This window comes from Hylobates moloch, unplaced genomic scaffold, assembly GCF_009828535.3.
Source record: "Hylobates moloch isolate HMO894 unplaced genomic scaffold, HMol_V3 SCAFFOLD_18, whole genome shotgun sequence".
NCBI classification, from domain to species: domain Eukaryota; kingdom Metazoa; phylum Chordata; class Mammalia; order Primates; family Hylobatidae; genus Hylobates; species Hylobates moloch.
Window position 1 is genome coordinate 46,204,450 of NW_026652293.1, and position 18,267 is coordinate 46,222,716.

The 18,267-nt window shown below is 35.6% G+C and overlaps 1 protein-coding gene across 2 annotated transcripts in view; it reads left to right on the top strand.

Moving 5' to 3' along the window:
* USP24 (ubiquitin specific peptidase 24) overlaps nt 1-18,267 on the top strand; it is a 147,547-nt gene that overhangs the window by 36,368 nt on the left and 92,912 nt on the right. The window contains exons 2-8 of one of the 2 annotated variants that reach the window (XM_032137650.2): nt 1,042-1,207; nt 2,728-2,795; nt 6,574-6,717; nt 7,413-7,535; nt 12,478-12,513; nt 13,128-13,193; nt 16,797-16,862. In XM_032137650.2, the coding sequence (XP_031993541.1) occupies nt 1,042-1,207; nt 2,728-2,795; nt 6,574-6,717; nt 7,413-7,535; nt 12,478-12,513; nt 13,128-13,193; nt 16,797-16,862 (669 nt within the window). The remainder of the gene's footprint in view (nt 1-1,041; nt 1,208-2,727; nt 2,796-6,573; nt 6,718-7,412; nt 7,536-12,477; nt 12,514-13,127; nt 13,194-16,796; nt 16,863-18,267) is intronic. The other variant, XM_032137651.2, reaches the window with a different exon arrangement.

Here is an 18,267-nt window from a genome sequence, read left to right on the forward strand (position 1 = left end):
GGTTAGGACTGAGACATAATTGGTAAGGTTAGGACTGAGACATAATTTATTTCACATAGTGAAATAAAGTTCAGTGGTGACCTTAACAGTAGCCATCTTGGAGAATAGGGACTCTGGAATCCAGATTGGGGTGTTGTCAGGAATGAGTCAGTGGTGTGGAGATGAAGATGGCAAATATAGATACCTCTTTGAAGAATTTATCCCCTCAGTGAGAAAAGAAAGGTAAAGACAGGAGGGCTGTTGATGAAGGCAAACATTTGATATTTTATCATGAGAAATGGACAGTTTTTTGTTGTTGTTGTTGTTGTTGTTGTTTTTTGGTTTTTGGGGTTTTTTTTGTAGAGAGACAGGGTCTCACTCTGTTGCTCAGGCTGGTCTTGAACTCCTGAGCTCAAGTGATCCTCCCGCCTCGGCCTCCCAAAGTGCTAGGGTTACAGGCATGAGCCACCATGTCCGGCCTAGACAGTTCTTTTTATTTATTTATTCTTTTATTTTTTTTGAGACGGGGTCTTGCTCTGTTGCCCAGGCTGGAGTGCAATGGCGCAATCTCAGCTCTCGGCTCACTGCAAGCTCCGCCTCCCGGGTTCACGCCATTCTCCTGCCTCAGCCTCCCGAGTAGCTGGGACTACGGGCGCCCGCCACTACCCCCAGCTAATTTTTTTGTATTTTTAGTAGAGACGGGGTTTCACCGTGTTAGCCAGGATGGTCTCGATCTCCTGACCTCGTGATCCACCCGTCTCGGCCTCCCAAAGTACTGGGATTACAGGTGTGAGCCACCGCGCCCGGCCTGGACAGTTCATTTTTAAAGAAAGAGATGAGGTCACCTTCTGAGAGAGCGAGTAGAGATGCCAAAATGATAAAAGTTGAGAATATTTGAGATATTCTTGGTGAAAGATGTGATTATAAGAAAGAAAGGTAGAATCCGTGCTATTGGTATTAATAGCTACCATTGATTCAGTATCTGCTCCGTGTTACATAGGAAATTTTTAGAGTAATCACTAATTAGTTTATTTGCTTTTTATCTTAATCCCTTTTCGTCAGAAGAATGATGAGAATGGAAACTGCTCAGGGGAAGGAATTGAATTCCCTACAACAAATTTATATGAACTGGAAAGCCGTGTTTTGACTGATCATTGGTCCATCCCATACAAGCGAGAAGAATCACTAGGCAAATGCCTGTTGGCATCTACCTACCTAGCAAGACTTGGTAAGTTTTCAGACCTTAGAACACATGAGGACATTTGTTTCATAGAAGGCCTGAGTTTAATCTTAGCCTTTGTTGTTGCCTACCTGTGTGATATTGGACAGATCATTTATTCTCTTAGTCTTCACTTATCTCCTGCAGAAGAAAAGCTTTGAACTAAATTGTTTTCTTCTACCTTCGATAGAGTATAAGATTATTTAAAATATAATTGAAAAGCTTAATGGAAATTGAAATTAAGTTTTTCCACAGAAGCTTTGGAGTACTTTAAATTAAGGCTCAATTCAACAGCTTTTTTTTTTTAAGAGAAGAAAGTTATATTTATTTAACAAACTTGTGCTTATTAAGTGCCTGATATTGTTTTAAGCTTTATAAATATCAAGCTATTAAAATAATAAAATATCATTAGGTTGGAAGAGTGGGTGTCAGTATGAACACCTGTACTAAAAAAAGAGAAAATAACTTATTTTTCATATTGAATTCAGTTACGAAATGAATATGGCCAGAATATGGTGTATTTCTGACTGGCTTCTCCACAGTAGGATTTATTGAGTGCCTGTTAGGATCTAGGTACTATGCTAGGCAGTGGGTCTGAAAAAAAGAGAGTGTGTTTAGCAGTATTCCCAATGATAAGCAAAACTCATTATTGAGTTTAATAAAGAAATGTACTTTTTCCAAAAGATGATTTTACAGGGAATTTATTCATTCACTTAGCAAGTATTTATCACTTACTATGTGAATTGTGCCAGACACAAATCTGTGTAACGGAGTTCATTGGTTTGTTTTAGGGAAGAAGAGTAATTTAGGCATTTATTGCAAATATTTGTGTGGTTTTTTTTTGTTTTGTTTTGTTTTTTTTGTTTTTTTTTTTTTCTGGTTTTTGATTTTTGAGACAGGGTTGCTCAGGCTGCGGTGCAATGGCGTAGTCATGGCTCACTGTAGCCTCAACCTCCCAGGCTCAAGTGATCCTCCCACCTCAGCCTCCCAAATAGCTGGGACAACAGGCAAGCACCACCACACCCAGCTTTTTATTTTTTATAGGGACGGAGTTTCACTGTGTTGCCCAGGCTGGTCTCAAACCCTTGGGCTCAAGTGATCCTCTTGCCTTGGCCTCCCAAGGTTCTGGGATTAGAAAATATTTGTGTTTCTATGGAACTTTTTAGGGAAATAATAATGGCTAGTAAGTAGCTGCTGTTGGTGTTTTATTAGCTATTTAATCAGATCATTGAAGTTACTCTGACATGGAAATATAAGTTCAACCATTTCAGTTCAATTGGTATTTATTTAATCTAATGCTATGGTTATTTCTCAGCCTTCCCTTCATCAAAGGTATATATTCTACTTTTAATAATTTCATAAGAATTAAGGTTCCTATGACATAGTTCCACATGTATGAATTTAGAATGATGTATATGATTTTTACGAACTACCAAAGACCTAAATAAAGTGTATTATTTCATTCATTTTACTAAGGTCTTTCTGAGTCTGACCTAAATAAAGTATATTATTTCATTCATTTTACTAAGGTCTTTCCGAATCTGATGAGAATTGTAGAAGGTTTATGGATAGGTGTATGCCTGAAGCATTTAAAAAGGTAAGAAAAATGTGCTGATGTGATATTTTGTGTGTGTTGGGCAGGGAAGGGGTGAAGGAAGAGAAGCTTTTTGTTTTAATTTTAGTTTTTTATGTATAAGACCAGTTTATGAATCTTGTTCAACTGAAGAATCCTCTAATATGAAAAACGGAACTCAGAACTTGGGGCTTATGAATGATTTACTTCTTTTATATTGTCTGTATGTGTCTTTGGTTAAATATAACTTTTATTAATAATAAATACTTCCTACTATTTAATTGCTAAAGAATAGATTAAGACTTAATTATACTAGGATATTGCACATAATTGTAAACAAAGACTTGTGGCACTTAGAAAGACAGTATATACTTATCAAAATATGAGCTGTTTTAAGTATGTGAGACAGGAGAAGACATTTTGAACTACTGAAAGATTGACTCGGTATTCTCACTGACAGAATAGCATGCATAAGGCACCATCTCTATTAGAGCCAGAGTGATATGCCTGCTTCCATTCGGGTCACATCTCTTAGAAAGCAGTGTTTCTTAACAATGGGAATAGGAGATCACAAGAATTGTGTTTCTAAAAACAGACTGAATCAGCTTCCCTTTTTAGCAGATGAGCCTTGAATCCTCATTAGAGCAAGGACTGTGTCTGTTAACATACTGCCGTTTCCCCCAGCATATAACTAAGTGCCTAGCTCATAGAAAGAGCTCAGAAAAGTTTCAATGAATGATTCTTTTGCTGGCTTAACTTCTGGATTTTGACATCCATTTTTGTCCAGTATGTAAATAAGTCACTAGAACTACAGATGGGTAATGTTTGCATTTATCTTAAGACCCAGTAAGGCCGGGTGCGGTTGCTCACACCTGTAATCCCAGCACTTTGGGAGGCCAAGGCAGGCAGATCACAAGGTTAGGAGTTCAAGACCAGCCTGGCCAACATAGTGAAACCCCATCTCTACTAAAAATGCAAAAAATTATCTGGGCCTGGTGGTGGGCATCTATAATCTCAGCTACTCGGGAGGCTGAGGCAGGAGAATCTGTTGAACCCACATGGTGGAGGTTGCAGTGAGCCGAGATCACACCATTGCACTCCAGCCCGCGTGACAGTGCAAGACTCCGTCTCAAAAAAAAAAAAGAGACCCAGTAAAACAAAGAGTTCATTTGCAAATAGTTATTCCCAGTTGCATTTTGGTAGGCAGAATCTCCCTTGATTCAAGCCTTAAAAAAATATATAATTAATTTTAGAAGCAAAAGTAGCTTCATTTTTTAAAAAATGGAGAAATCTTTTCAAATTGTCATTTGGGCAAAGATTATATGAAATCGAGATTTATCTTCATTTTAGTTTAGCTCATCTATCAGTTTATAGTTTAAAATAATTTTAAGCTTTTAAGAATTATAGCAGCTTTTAAAAAATCCAAAATTGGCTAGGCCCAGTGCTTCACACTATAATCCCAGCACTTTGGGAGGCCAAAAGCGGGAGGACATCTTGAGGCCAGGAGTTTAAGACCAGCCTGGGCAACATAGTGAGACCCCTGTCTCTACAAATTTAAAAAAAGTAAAATAAAAATAGCAAAATTGTTATATTGTAACATACTGTGACACACATCACAGTGGATGCATAAACTTAAAAGGAAAAGTGTATTCAGAGTTGTGGAAAAGGACTTACTCAAGGTTGAGGATCTCCAGGTCCAGAAATCCCTGTATCCAGTCCATTCACCAGCAAGTTGCATATTTGGAATATAATACTCTAACTCTGTACAGAGATACTTCAGAAAACTGTTTTGTCTCATGCCTTCAGCTGTTAGGAGCAGTATAATAAATGGTCACATGGTTGGTCGTTTTTCTGTAAAACTGTGAGTACAAAGGTACCATGCCTTATGTTATTCAGTTTTGTTAAGGTAAAAATCTTAAATTCTCTTGCACTTTAGAGCTATTAAAAAGGTTCTCCTCCCCGTCAATTAGGCATACTTTCTTTTATTAAATCCGAAGAGCTAGAGTTCTGTGTGCCTTTAGGCTTGTCTGCCGGAAAACTCAGTAGGATTTGATATAATTGGTACTACTTCCCTAGCTGTGTTTCCCGGTTCGATGACCATCCCTCTCCCCAATTCCCCAGGCTTTTCTCACGAGCTGCCACACGTTTTTTTAGAAGTAAGGGTATGAATGATACATGATTACATGAGTAAAGTGCACAAAGGAGCTTTGTTATCATTTCCACCTTCCTCACCTTTTACCTTCAGGCTAGCCTGGATTTTTTACTAGTATATTCAGGCAGAGAAGATAATTCAGGTTTGGCCAATTCATATGTTTAAACCTTGTGTGCATCTTCTCCACAAGGTACTGCCTGCCTTTCCCTATCTCTTCTAGAATGTAGGCAGAATTGCATTTTCAAAGTGAAAAATGAGCAAATGGAATGGTGCCAGAGGGATGGCTGCGTAATCCACATACATTTTTATTTTATAGTCACTTGAAGCTTCTTAATTGGTAATCTCTGCTTTATTTTGCTTTATTATTTAATTTTTAACTATAGGAGGAATATATAGTCAGGCAAAAAAAATTCTGCAAAAAATAGTAACTCATTGGTTTACATAAAATCAGTCTTACGACTTCTGCTAATTTGAGCAAATAGTGCGGCTAATTAGTATTTAGAAAATCTGGAACCAAGGTTTTTCTCTGCAGCTATTACAGTTTGGGCTCTTCCAGCCCACTCTTTTTAAAAAGAGGTTCTCAGTGAGGCCAAGATGAAATTTTTGTTGCATAGTATTTTCCCTTTGAAAAATCTTACAAAAACATGAAACCACCATACCAATTTAAGTGAAATCCTTTGATTTTTCATTTCTCGTTCTGGCACTTGTTCTACACTTCCCCAAAGACCAGAAGACTGAGAATTAAGGGCATCCAATTTCTCTACTTTTTAAGGAATCTAAGAAGGTATCTAATTATAAGATTTGTACCATTGTTTTATATTTGATGTCTTATGTTTAAGAAACATAGCTACAAAGTAAACAGTTAAATGCCTTAAAACTTAGAGCTATTTTAGATTTGCTTAAACAATTAAAAAATTAAATATTATTCTGTACGTACCAAAAAGGAAAATGTAAGCCAAATAAACTGTTAAGATATTTCTAAGATTTTTTTTCACATTCTGAGTCCTGCTGTCATCTAGTCAACAGGTAGAAAAAAAATTATCCTATTTCTGAGATGTTAAAAAATATTAAAAGGATATGTATGTTAGAATCCATGCAATACAGCATTCATTTCTTAGGTTCCAGAAATATTAATATGGACAGCCAGCCATCAAGATATATTAATAATGCCTTATCATTTATAAAATGCTTTCATATTTGTTATATCTTTTAATCCTCATAACATTTGTGTGAAGTGGGTAGGAGTTATGCCTCTTTAGAGATAAGAGAACTGAGCATTTGAGAACTCAGGTAAATTTGTTCAAGGCCACACAGCTAGAAAACAGTAATACTGGAATTGATCTCAGGTTTTTACCTTGCTCTGCACCATTTGACCTACCCTGGTAATTATGAAAAGTAGAGGACCAAATAAAATTTTTCTTTTAAACAAAGTGCTTTCATGCAAGAGAATTAAAATTCAAAAGCAAAACTCTGTATTGAAATAAATGGGCAAGTAGATGAACTACAGCTATGGGTCTTTTAAAAACCAATCATCTGCATAAAAAAGTATTTTCATCATAATCTCTCAGTTATTTGAGATGGACCTGATAAACTGTAGATTTATTTTCTTTTTCAAGTTAGACTCTAGACTGCCCTTTATGTTTTTTATAGCTCCTGACATCAAGTGCTGTTCACAAGTGGGGTACTGAAATTCATGAAGGAATTTACAACATGTTGATGCTGTTAATAGAACTGGTCGCAGAGAGAATAAAACAAGATCCAATTCCCATTGGTCTCCTGGGTGTGCTTACAATGGTATAGTATCTCTAAAATTAAGTACTTTATGTTTTGATTTTGTTTAAAATACTTGCTGTTCTCTGACTTGTAATTAATAATGAGTGATAATGATTTTATCATTCAGGATATTAGCTGTTAGGATCCTTTGTCTTTATTTTAAAAGCAGAGCAACCATCTTGTGTTCTCAGTTTGAAAGAAGTGCTTTTCTAATTTTAATGGGTTTTTCAACTTATAGAATGATTAAATGCCTTTCTCTTACCTCTCCCTGATTATTCATGTCTTAAATACTTTCATATGGAGTGTTCATGTAGATGTAGTTTGGTTTCTGGCCTTTTCCCCCAACAGGTAACAGTAGCTGCATGAAGAAGGGACCCTCATATTTTCCCCTCCTGACTTCTGCCTTCAGTGCCTCTGTTGCTCGTCTCGTCCCCGGTAGCCCTAGCACACTTGGGGCATTAGCATCACACTGCCTTGAGTCAGACCTCTAATCCTGTTACCTCCTCCTCTTCCTTCACAGTGAACACTGAACAGGACAGGAGAATAGCACATTAATTCTCAGCACCTCTGCACTAGCTAAGGCGTATGCTTTTGGTGTATTCTTGAAAGATTCCATTAATGAGGGGAGTCCAAGGCTATATTTTTATCTTCTTTTCTAATGCTAATATGTGTTGCTATAGAAATAGATAATGTTTCTCTGTTCTCTTTGAATCTAGGCTTTCAATCCTGATAATGAATACCATTTTAAAAACAGAATGAAAGTGTCTCAAAGGAATTGGGCAGAAGTGTTTGGAGAGGGAAATATGTTTGCTGTTTCACCTGTATCGACTTTCCAAAAGGTAAACATCGTTTAGTTTCATCTTTTGATAGAAAAATGTATTGAAAAAGAAGATTTCCTGTGCTATAAAAAAGACAAGTTACATGGGAGGATTAAAACAATCTGAAAAATGACAAATATCCCATCTGGCTCATAAAATTGCCTACATTTTTTTTCAGATAGTGCATAATTTTTCCATAGCTCTTAACTAATATCATGAAGAATTTTATAGGTTTGAAGTGATGTTTAGTAAAATGAGAAATGTCTTTAGTGTCATCTATTAGATTATCAGAACCCCAGTTTAATTGGTGTTCCAGTTTCTTAGAGAGAGTTGAGAGACTATAGCATTTAAAATGATTAATTGTACCTAGAAAAAATAATCTAGTACTTAATCTCATATATAATTTTCTTTTGAACTTCATATGCATTAAAACTTGCTTTTTCAGGCCTGGAACCAGTATATTTTATATCAAAAGACTACAGTCTGCCAATAAGAGTATACTCACAAGAAGTACATAATCTAAACAGTCCTTTAGTAAAAACACTGTTTGGTTTCAGAAACAATTGAAAGAAGTTGAGTTTAATCAATGGAAAACTTGTTCATTGCTTTAGTGGAAGCAGAGGTTTAGGTCAGCAATCATTTATTTAACATTTACTATGTGTCTGGCATTATTCTAAGTTTGAGATAGAAACATAAGTACACAGACCTGTCTTTTAATATAAACAGTAATAAGATGTGATTACTAGCTTGTAGCATAGTGGAGGAAATATGAAAACAAAAAAATGACAGCATGATAAATAGTAGGTGGAATTATAATAATATGTACTGTGCATAGAATCCAGGGGAAGGGGTAGTTATTGCCACTTTGGGGAGTCAGACAGTTCCCCAGAGAGGAGGAAAAAGCTGAGCGGAAGGGACAGTGAATATGTACTTTGGAATTTAATCCCCACAATGGCTCTTTGAGTTGGGTACTATTTTTACCCCCATTTCATAGATGAGAACTGAAACAGACAGAAGTGAAGTACTTGCCCAAGTCCACATACCTAGTTACAGGGAGAACCCACGCAGGCAGCTAGTCTATGTTCTTTAACCATATGCAGTACTGCCTCCCCAAATGCTAAACTCTTGTCTTCAGATGCGTTGTGAAGATCAAGTGACAAATATACATAGAAATACTGAACGTGGTGGTTCACTCTAGTGAGCGCTCAGCAGATGTTCATTCTCTTTTTTTCGCTTTACGTATGCATCCACTGAGACCCAGAAAGGTGCAGTCTTTGTGTTTCCTCTCATTACCACAAAGGAATTCTCTGTCCTCTAAATCCCCTCTCCTCTTACCTTCTCAAGCATATTCCTCCTTCGGCTTTCTATTTTTGCTTTGGTATCCTCAATCTTTCCCTCACTATTGGGATTGTTACTCTTGTATGCAACATGATCTAGTATTTCCCATCTTTAAACATTCTGCCTTTAATATCATATCCCTCTGTAGTTTCAGCATGGTCCTCTGCTCCCCTTCCCTACCAGACCTCCTGAAGATTCCATGTCCTCCTCTCAGTTATTCTTTCAGTGGTTATCCTAAAATGTTAACTTACTAAATAAAATCTAAATTTCACTAGTATCTTTCTCCTTCTTGAGCAGTGCATAAAGACCTTAGAATGTTGCATGTGCTCGCTCCCCTCTTAAATGATTCGTTACCTCTTTATTTTACTTGTGCAATGTCTTAGTCCCCTCCTATCATTCTTTACCCGGTAAAGTTGATAGTGCATTCTATAAAGAATCCTTTAGTAAGGTTCTGTTTGTGGGTAAGTCTTGGTTTTTGATGGCCTGAACTTTACTGTATTTCCCATTCCTTGAAGTATGTATTTTCACTGGGTTCAAAAGTCTATATGATATTTCTTTTCTCTCAGAATATTAAAGATACCATTTCACTGTCTTGTGGCTTTGATTATTGCTGTGGAGAAGTTGGCTATTGATCTGACTGTGGTTCTTTTATTAGAAGTCTGTCTTTCCTCCATGGCTGTATTTTGAAATCTTTCTCTTTAATGTTTGTAAATTTGATTCGAATGTGATTAACCATGGTATTCTTTTTATTTATTTTGCTTCAGATTCATTGGGCTTCTGAATCTAGGGTTAATGTCTTACATCAATTCTGGAAATTTCTCAGCCTTTGTCTTTTAAAATATTCCCTCTTCCCCATTAGTCTCTCTTCTTCTGAAACTTGATTGGATACATGTTAGACTGACTCATTCTGTCCTCCGTGTCCCTTAACTCCTTTTCACATTTTCCATTTTTTTGTCTCCTTGTGTTGCAGTTGTGATAACTTTTTTCCAGATCTATAGTAGTACAATTCACGGATTTTTTTTTTATTTGTATCTACTCTGCTGTTTAACTTGTTTATTTAAGTCTTTAATTTCGGTTACTGAATTTTTCATTTATATAAATTTTATTTTTTTGACTGTTTAATTTTGTATTGTCTCATGTTCTTAACTCATATTTTCAAGCCCTAATTTGTTTAATGCTTACTTTATATTCTGTGCCTGATATCTACAAGTCTGATTCTGCTGGCTTTTACTCACTTGCTTTGTGTATGTATGTAGGTGTATGAAAATATATTTATACTTATTTGTTTGTTCATTTTTCTGTGAACTCATATTTCTTAGCATTTAATCTAGGAGGGGGCAGTTTGAGGCCTAAGTTGAAAGTTCTTTCTTCCAAAAAGGATGTACTTTTTGGTAGGTGCCTGGAAGCACTACAGTTTGTGACCATTTTAGAATAAATTATCAGCTTAAGGTTTTTCAGACCATAACGTCAGTGTGAATTTGAGCAGTAAAGCCATATGAGGGCGATTCTGTGGTTATGAATTCTTGGAGAATTTTTTTCTCCCTTTAGGCATCCTTATTTTCCCGTTCCACAGGTAAATCTGTTTCAGTTCATCTGACATCAAGGATGTAGCCCTTTAGTTCCAGCTTTATGTTACAGTTCCTTCTTGAGTCACCCTGTCCCACCTGGGCTTGGTGTCCTTTTTCTCCTGCAAATGGACGCTCACGGTCACCAGGGCTCTGCAGCTGCCTGTGGGTGAAGCTGGCTTCAGAGCCTTCCTGCCTGCCTCACAGGATTCCTGCTTTCTCTTTGTTTTAAGCTTCTGAACTTTTTTTTTTTTTTTGGTCAACTCAACTATATGTTTTAACATATTATATTTTAGTGTTTTTATCCAGTAGTGTTATTTTTAGCTGGAGAACCATTTAGGATACTTAGACAGAAGTCTACTAACTTTTCAGGGCATTCCATTCTGCCTTCATCCACCATCTGCCGAAATAATTCTCGTTAAGACACCAGCACCCCTCCATGTTTCCAGATTAGAAAGAAATGTCCCTTGACCCCCATCAACAGCACTGACCCCAGTTGCTCCCTTCTTGGAGATATTTCTTGCTTGGCTTTCAGGATACTGCAGTGCCTTGTGTTTCTGCTTGCCCCCAAGCCATGTTTACTCTGTTGACTCCTTCACCTCTATCCAGTTTTGATCTTCAGCGCTTCCTTTCTTTATTCACTACACTTTCTCTAATGGATTTAAATGTCATATTTATGCCGATGGCCCTCCAATTTATATCTCTGTGGCCCAAACCTCTTCTCTGAGTATACCAGACTTGAAGAGTCAGTTATCTCCTTTTGGTTGCCATACTTAGTGTGTCTGAAATGGAATTTCATTTTGCCTCTCCGACCTTTATTCTCCTTTTTAGTAAATAACATCATCATCTGTCTAGATGCTCCAGCCAGAAACATAGGAGTCAGCCAGGATTCATTCCTTGAATAAAGAATAACCAAACCATAAACAAGTCCTTTGATTTAATCTCTAATATGTCTCCATTTGACCTCTCTCTCCCCCTTCTGCTGCCATCCTTCACACATAGCTGTGAACTATCTAGACACTGCACTGGCCTTCTGACTGGTTGTGTCTGACTATGTCTCATTCTCCTATTCATCCATTCCATTCCATTCTTCACAGAACTGCAAGAGTGACCTTAAAATATAAAACACTCTCTTGCTGAAAACGCTTCTGTTGCTTTCTTTCTAATCATGGTCTGTAAGTGTCTCCATGATCTACATTCTTTGTCTCTCTGTACAACCTCATCTCTGCCACTCCTGGCTCACCGTGTCCCAGCTGGGAGAGTTTTTTAAACACAGCAGAGTCTTTTCTGCCATCCCCAATCAGGACCTTTGCCATTATAGCCTCTCTGCCTGGACTGTTCTTTAAACGGCTACATCTGTCTCGTCCTTTAAAGATTATGTTTTCAGAGAAGCCTTTCATGACCACCACCCCAAGCAGAGGAAGCTCCTATTTTTCTTTTGAGGCCTTTTTGTTTTTCCTTTCGTGGGACTTAGCACAATTTGAATTCGCTTCTGTATATGATGCTCTACTTGGTTTTGTTGACCCTGCTAGAATGAGCTTCATAAAAGCAGGTACAACATTTCTTTGTAGTCACTGTTCTGTATCTAGTCCCTAGAACAGTGAATGCTCAAAAAAGAAAAGAAAAAGAGGAGAAAATAGAGCTTGCTTAAGAGCATTAATTAATGATCTAACTGGGACTAAAACTTTTAATCTCTGCTGATTTACTACTTCTTATGTTAATAATTAAATTTTAATTTCTAAAATAAAACTTTTTTGGAGAATTTAACTCAGGTTATCCTGTATGTTGGAGAGCTTAAAAAGCAACTGATCTCAGCTATCCAGAAATGCATAGATGCTCCACATTGTGGCAGTTCCATCAAAATACAGACTTATAGACTCCCAAAATCATATACAGTGATGTTAAAGACATGTTAGGAAGCATTTGGGAAAAAACTTTGAAAATAGTTTCCAAACTTTTATAATTTTTCTTCCAACTATTCATTTAGGATAAAAGAAATGTAAGGGTTAATGGGGAAGCTTTTATATTGCCATCTCAATTTTGTTTTTCTTTTCTCATAGGAGCCTCATGGATGGGTTGTGGATTTGGTAAATAAGGTATATGACTTTTGTTAATATTGTCATGTAGTATATTTTCAATTTTCTAATGAGACGTCCTAGAGTTTGGTATATTAAGCAAATGGCAGCTGCAGAGAATAATAAAAAAATGCTTTAAGGAGTGGATTTCATATTTTCTTCCTTTTTTTGTATGTACAATACTAGCAAGTAAACATCAGCTTTTGGACTTAGTACTATCTGCAGTATGCCACAGGAGCATTCGAAGGAACAATGCAAGGATTCTCTCAAGACCAATGTTACAGAGCACAATGATAAAGTAGAATTTTAGCTTTAGTTCCTTGCTTAAATTATTAATAGATAATATTTTTAAATTAATATGTGTAGTACAATAGGATGACTACAGTCAATAATAATTGTATATTTTTAAATAACTTAAATAATGTAATTGGATTGTTTGTAACTCAAAGGATAAATGCTTGAGGGGATGGATACCCCATTCTCCATGATGTGTTTATTTCACATTGTATGCCTGTATCAAAACATCTCATGTGCCCCATAAACATATACACCTACTATGTACTAATATAAATTTTTCAAAATAAAAAAATTAAAGAGAAATAAATTAAATTAATGTGTGCCCTTTTTCTTCTCAGTTTGGAGAATTAGGTGGATTTGCAGCAATCCAAGCCAAGCTCCATTCAGAAGATATAGAACTTGGGGTAAGTTAAACTACTATATATGCTCACTGTGGAAATTCATTTCACTTGAGTTGATGTACAGCCAGAGGATACGGTCTGGACATGCCAAGTTAAATGTTCAATTAAAGGTTCATCTTTAGAGGAGCAGATTCCACAGTCCTGATAACCAAAGAAATGTTTACTCCTAATTATAACCAAATTGCCATGTAGAGTTTTTTCCTCACTATTTTTTCTTTACCTATGGTATTTTTCTCTTAATTTGTAGTGGTTACATGAAATGATCTTACTGTTTAAAGTTGGTTGCTATATGTGGCAAGTATATATATGCATAACAATTTTATGGCTCAGTTAAATGATTATGTAAAATCAGAATTTACTTTATAGACTCAGGCACAAATAAAAATACTTTTAACAGAGTTGTTTAGTAAGCTTTTTGGTGTTACAAAAACTTTTAGATAACAAATGGCTATAACATGGGAGCTTAGAATCATCAGGTGCAGTGTTCATATCAACTTCATTTTCTCAAAACATAACCTCATAGTAAGGGGAATAACTAATCTTTAATTTTTCAGACACTGTTGACCTGTTGCTGAGAGCACTTTATTCTTTTCTCTAATTAATAATCATTAAATTAAAAACTATTACGTACTTGGCATGAATAAGACACTGCGCTATCTGCTGTAATTTGATCAATACAGAAAATAATGTGTTAAAATAATACACCCAGGTGTTACAGATTGTGCTTACAGTTGCAGTTATTTCTGTGAAATCATGACTAATCAATTCCTATTGGTCCCTCTCTGGGTGAAGGAAATAGCATTGCTCAAGGAGAGAGACTGATGGTGTAGTAATAGATTGACTCTTTCTTGCCACCCAGTGTTTATCCTAAAGATCAGATGTCTGCCAGATCACAGACACTGATGCAGAAGCCTCCTCTTGCTTCCCTGGAAGTTAATTAGGTTGTTGAACTGTCCTTGTGATCCCCATTCAATAGATCAAGTATGTTGGAAATGACTTCATTGACTTGGAAGATAATATATAACAATTTAAAAAGCAAAACCAAAGAAAAACCTCTTCAGATCCAGGGTTAAAAAAAAATACAGAGCACTCCCAAATTTCTATCCTATTTGGATGAAAATTGGCTCAGGATAGATAGATGGGAATCTGGGCATAGCCCTCATTATTATTAAATGTGCTAAAGTTAAAGAGTCTTGCAAGATTTTTCCGTAAGGTCAGACCATTTTTCAGAACAATTGTGTTGTCTGCTGCAGTTGACACAGAATTATATTGTTTAGGTTATATTGAGGAGATGGTAACACTTAGGCATTGGAGAGATTCCGAAGGTGTGGACTTTTGTAGGAGACAGGTATAATTAAAATTCACACGTGCTGGATTTCTGACCAGTTAAGGTGGCTGTGTCCCAGAATAAATTTAGGCCATATTATTAAGTCTGAGTACAACTTTGGAATTTAAAAATACTAGGAAAAAATATCACTCACAAGCCCACCAGTTAAAAACACCTGTACAAAACAAGAAATGAAACTTGTTGCTCATCCTTCTTCCTGATCCCCACACACATACCTAGGTAATGGTTACCAATTTAATACATGCCTTTCTGGCTTTTCCCTAAATTTATATAAATCTTTGCATGTTCTTTCTCTGTCTCTTTCTCCTAAACCTAAATTATCAAGCTATACCTGGTTGTATATTTTCATTTAACATAATATCATGGTAATCTTTCCAGGTTAGTACTATCAGTGTTTTTAATGACTGCAAGTGGTATATTTCTGCAAATGGTATATCATGATGCAGACACTTATTAATGGGCATTGGATTATTTCTATGTTTTTGCTATTATAGAGAGTGTTCCTTATAAATATGTCTTTATGTACGTGCAACTATTTCTGAAAGATCAGTTCCTAGAGGGTGAGATTTCTGAGTTAAAGATTACAGTCATTCCTTGGTATACTGGGGGATTGGTTCCAGGATTCTGGGTATTCCAGAATCTGTCTATACTCGAATCCTGTAGTCAGCCCCGCAGAACTCATGTATATGAAAAGTCAACCTTCATATATGCAGATTTTGCATCCCAGGAATATTGTATTTTCAGTCCTCATTTTGTTCAAAAAATCTGCATGTAAGTGAACCTATGCCGTTCAAGCTTGTTTGTTCAAGGGTCAACTGTATATTTGTTTTAAAATTATAATTGACAGTGCTAAATGTCTTTCTAAATAGCTTTTGCCCATTTGTACTCCCACAAACCCGTTTCATAATAGTCTCATTAGTGCTAAATATTTTCAATCTTCAATTTTCCAATATGATGGACAAAAAAATGGTATTTTATTATGTAATATATAATACTCTGATTTCTTGTGAACTTGAGCATTTTGTCCTATGATTATTGGTTATTTGTGTTTCTTCTGTGAATTTACCTAGTTTATTTAGGTCTCTTTGGGTGATGTGTTTTATTAATTTTTAGGAATTATTTTTATATTAAGCTTATCAATGCTGTATCTATTTTGCATATTTGTAAATCTTTTCTCCTAGTATTTTGCTTCTTTTCATTTTTATTGATGGTATCTTTTGCTATTTAGAAGTTTCAGACTTTTATGTAGTCAGATTTTTCCTTGATGGCTTAAAAGTTTTCTAACTTGCTTAGATAATGTTCTCCCACCTCAAGTTTATAAAAATATATTTTTTCTTTTTATACTTTCATATTTTTATTTTTTAACTTAGTCCTTGAACTCATTTAGAATTTTTTTTGTATATTTTAAAAGATAGAGATTTAATTTTATTTTCTTCCAAATAGGTGGCCAATTGTTATTAGATCCTCTATTGAATAATCTCTCTTTTCCTTATTATTTGTATTTGCTGGCTTAATAATATCAAAGGCCCGTGTGCCAATGGATTTGTTTCTGGACCTCTGTTCCCGTCATTTATTAATCCATTCATTCTTTGGTTCATTTCTGTACTGTTGCAACATTGTTTTCGTTACTGGTAGTGTCACTTCTGCCCAGTATCATTCTTTTCTAAAAAATTTTTTTATTGTTCCCGTATTTTTAATGTTCTGGGTGTAGTCAACCTGTCAGGTTCTCCTGTAGAAAATTCTACTGAGATCATGTTTGGAATTGCATTAAATTTATAGGTCAAAGCAGAGAGAATTGATGTTTTTACAATACTGGTCTTTTGTGTTTAGAGACATGGTGTCTCCCCATTTATTCAGGCTTCTTTAATGTATTTTAGTAGGTTTTATCATTTTCTTCAAGTAAGCCTTCAGTGTTTTTTGTTTAAGGAATATTTCATGCCTCAGCTATTCCCTCCTTTTTTAAAAAAATGTTTAGTATTCTACAATATAACTTTAAAATCATTTTATCTAATTCTCCAAAGATGTTTTATTGACATATTCTGATTTAAATTACATTAAATTTCTGTAATAATTTAAGTGGGTTGACATCTTTATATCAATTCTTTCTATCCAGGACTTTTGTTTCTCTAGTCTTTTATTCGTGACTTGATCAAATCACTATTTAAACTTTTCTCTGATATATGAAAAGGGATTTGTTTAATTTTGACAGGAAAAAAATCCTCTCAAATGTATTTCTAATCTTCACTGTCTTTTTCCAGGCTGTCTCAGCACTGATTCAACCCTTAGGAGTGTGTGCAGAGTACCTCAATTCCTCTGTGGTACAGGTAGGATTAAACCATTTCACATTACTTCATATGATTGAAGACATGCAAACAGTAATAACTTCTTTTTATCAGGTTATTCAGAATGGTCTTTAATCCTGAGTAACTCCTTTTTTCACATTAGCTGTCCTTTTAATAAAAATGCCATCAGATAATAAAAATTGTTGAATAATTTGAAGTATAGGACATCTAACATTTGAGAAGGCCATTTACCTTTTCAGTTTATCATTTTATAAAATACAATTTTTATTTATTTTTCATTTTCTTACCTATAAAGTAGGCAGCATATCCTTATTTGCTTCACAGGATTATTTAAGGATGTAATGCCATTATGTATTGAATCAGATTAGTATTTATGTATTAAATCGGCTAGGCTCACTTACTGGCTCAGTCGCTCACTTCTGAATATCAGCTTAACAGCACATCTTGTCTGATTTCCTACCTCTGTAGGATTGTAAGTCAGCAGGTCATAGAACAGTCAAAGCTGTGAGTGTTCAGTTTTCTAATGCTAAAAACCTATTCTGCTATCTTGTTTCCTTCATTTCAATTAACAAGTTTTACCGAACAAAATGTCACGTCAAAATACTTCTATTTATTTATTTATTTTTATAAATAAGTCTATGGACCCTGTAACTTTTATAGAGCTTTTAAAACATCACCATAAATGGTTTTGAAAGCATAGTGTCCTTCTGGAGCAGTGTTTTAAATGCACCGTTCTTTCCAACATCACATTTACTTAGGGCCACTTGAAAAAGGGAGATAGGATTTTTTTTTTAGTAGGTTCTGGAAATTTCTGTTATTTTTTTTTCTTTCTTTTTTTTTTTTTTTCAGACAGAGTCTCGCTCTGTTGCCCAGGGTGGAGTGCAGTGGCGTGATCTCGGCTCACCGCAAACTCCACCTCCCAGGTTCAAGCGATTCTCCTGCCTCAACCTCTGGAGTAGCTGGGACTACACCACCATGCCCAGCTAATTTTTGTATTTTTAGTAGAGACGGGGTTTCACCATGCTGGTCAGGCTGGTCTCAAACTCCTGACCTCTTGATCCACCCACCTCGGCCTCCCAAAGTGCTGGGATTACAGGCATGAGCCACCGTGCCTGGCCAATTTCTGTTATTTCTAAATGTTAAATGCTTTCTTTAGATGTCAAGGTAATCCTGCAAGAGTTTTAGGTGAAATAGGATGGCTGTTTACATATTTCTCCATTCTGTATATTAAAACCTTTAGAAACAGCTAATGTTCCTTCAGTTTAGCATATAAATATAATCATTAATTTCATAGTTGAAACACTAAGACATAAAGAGACAAAGTGATTGTTTTTAATATTTTAATAATAAACATTAATAATTTAATAATCAGGGTCAGGATTGGGTTTTAAATGCATGCTCTTTGCTCATGCCTTGCTCTGTAGAA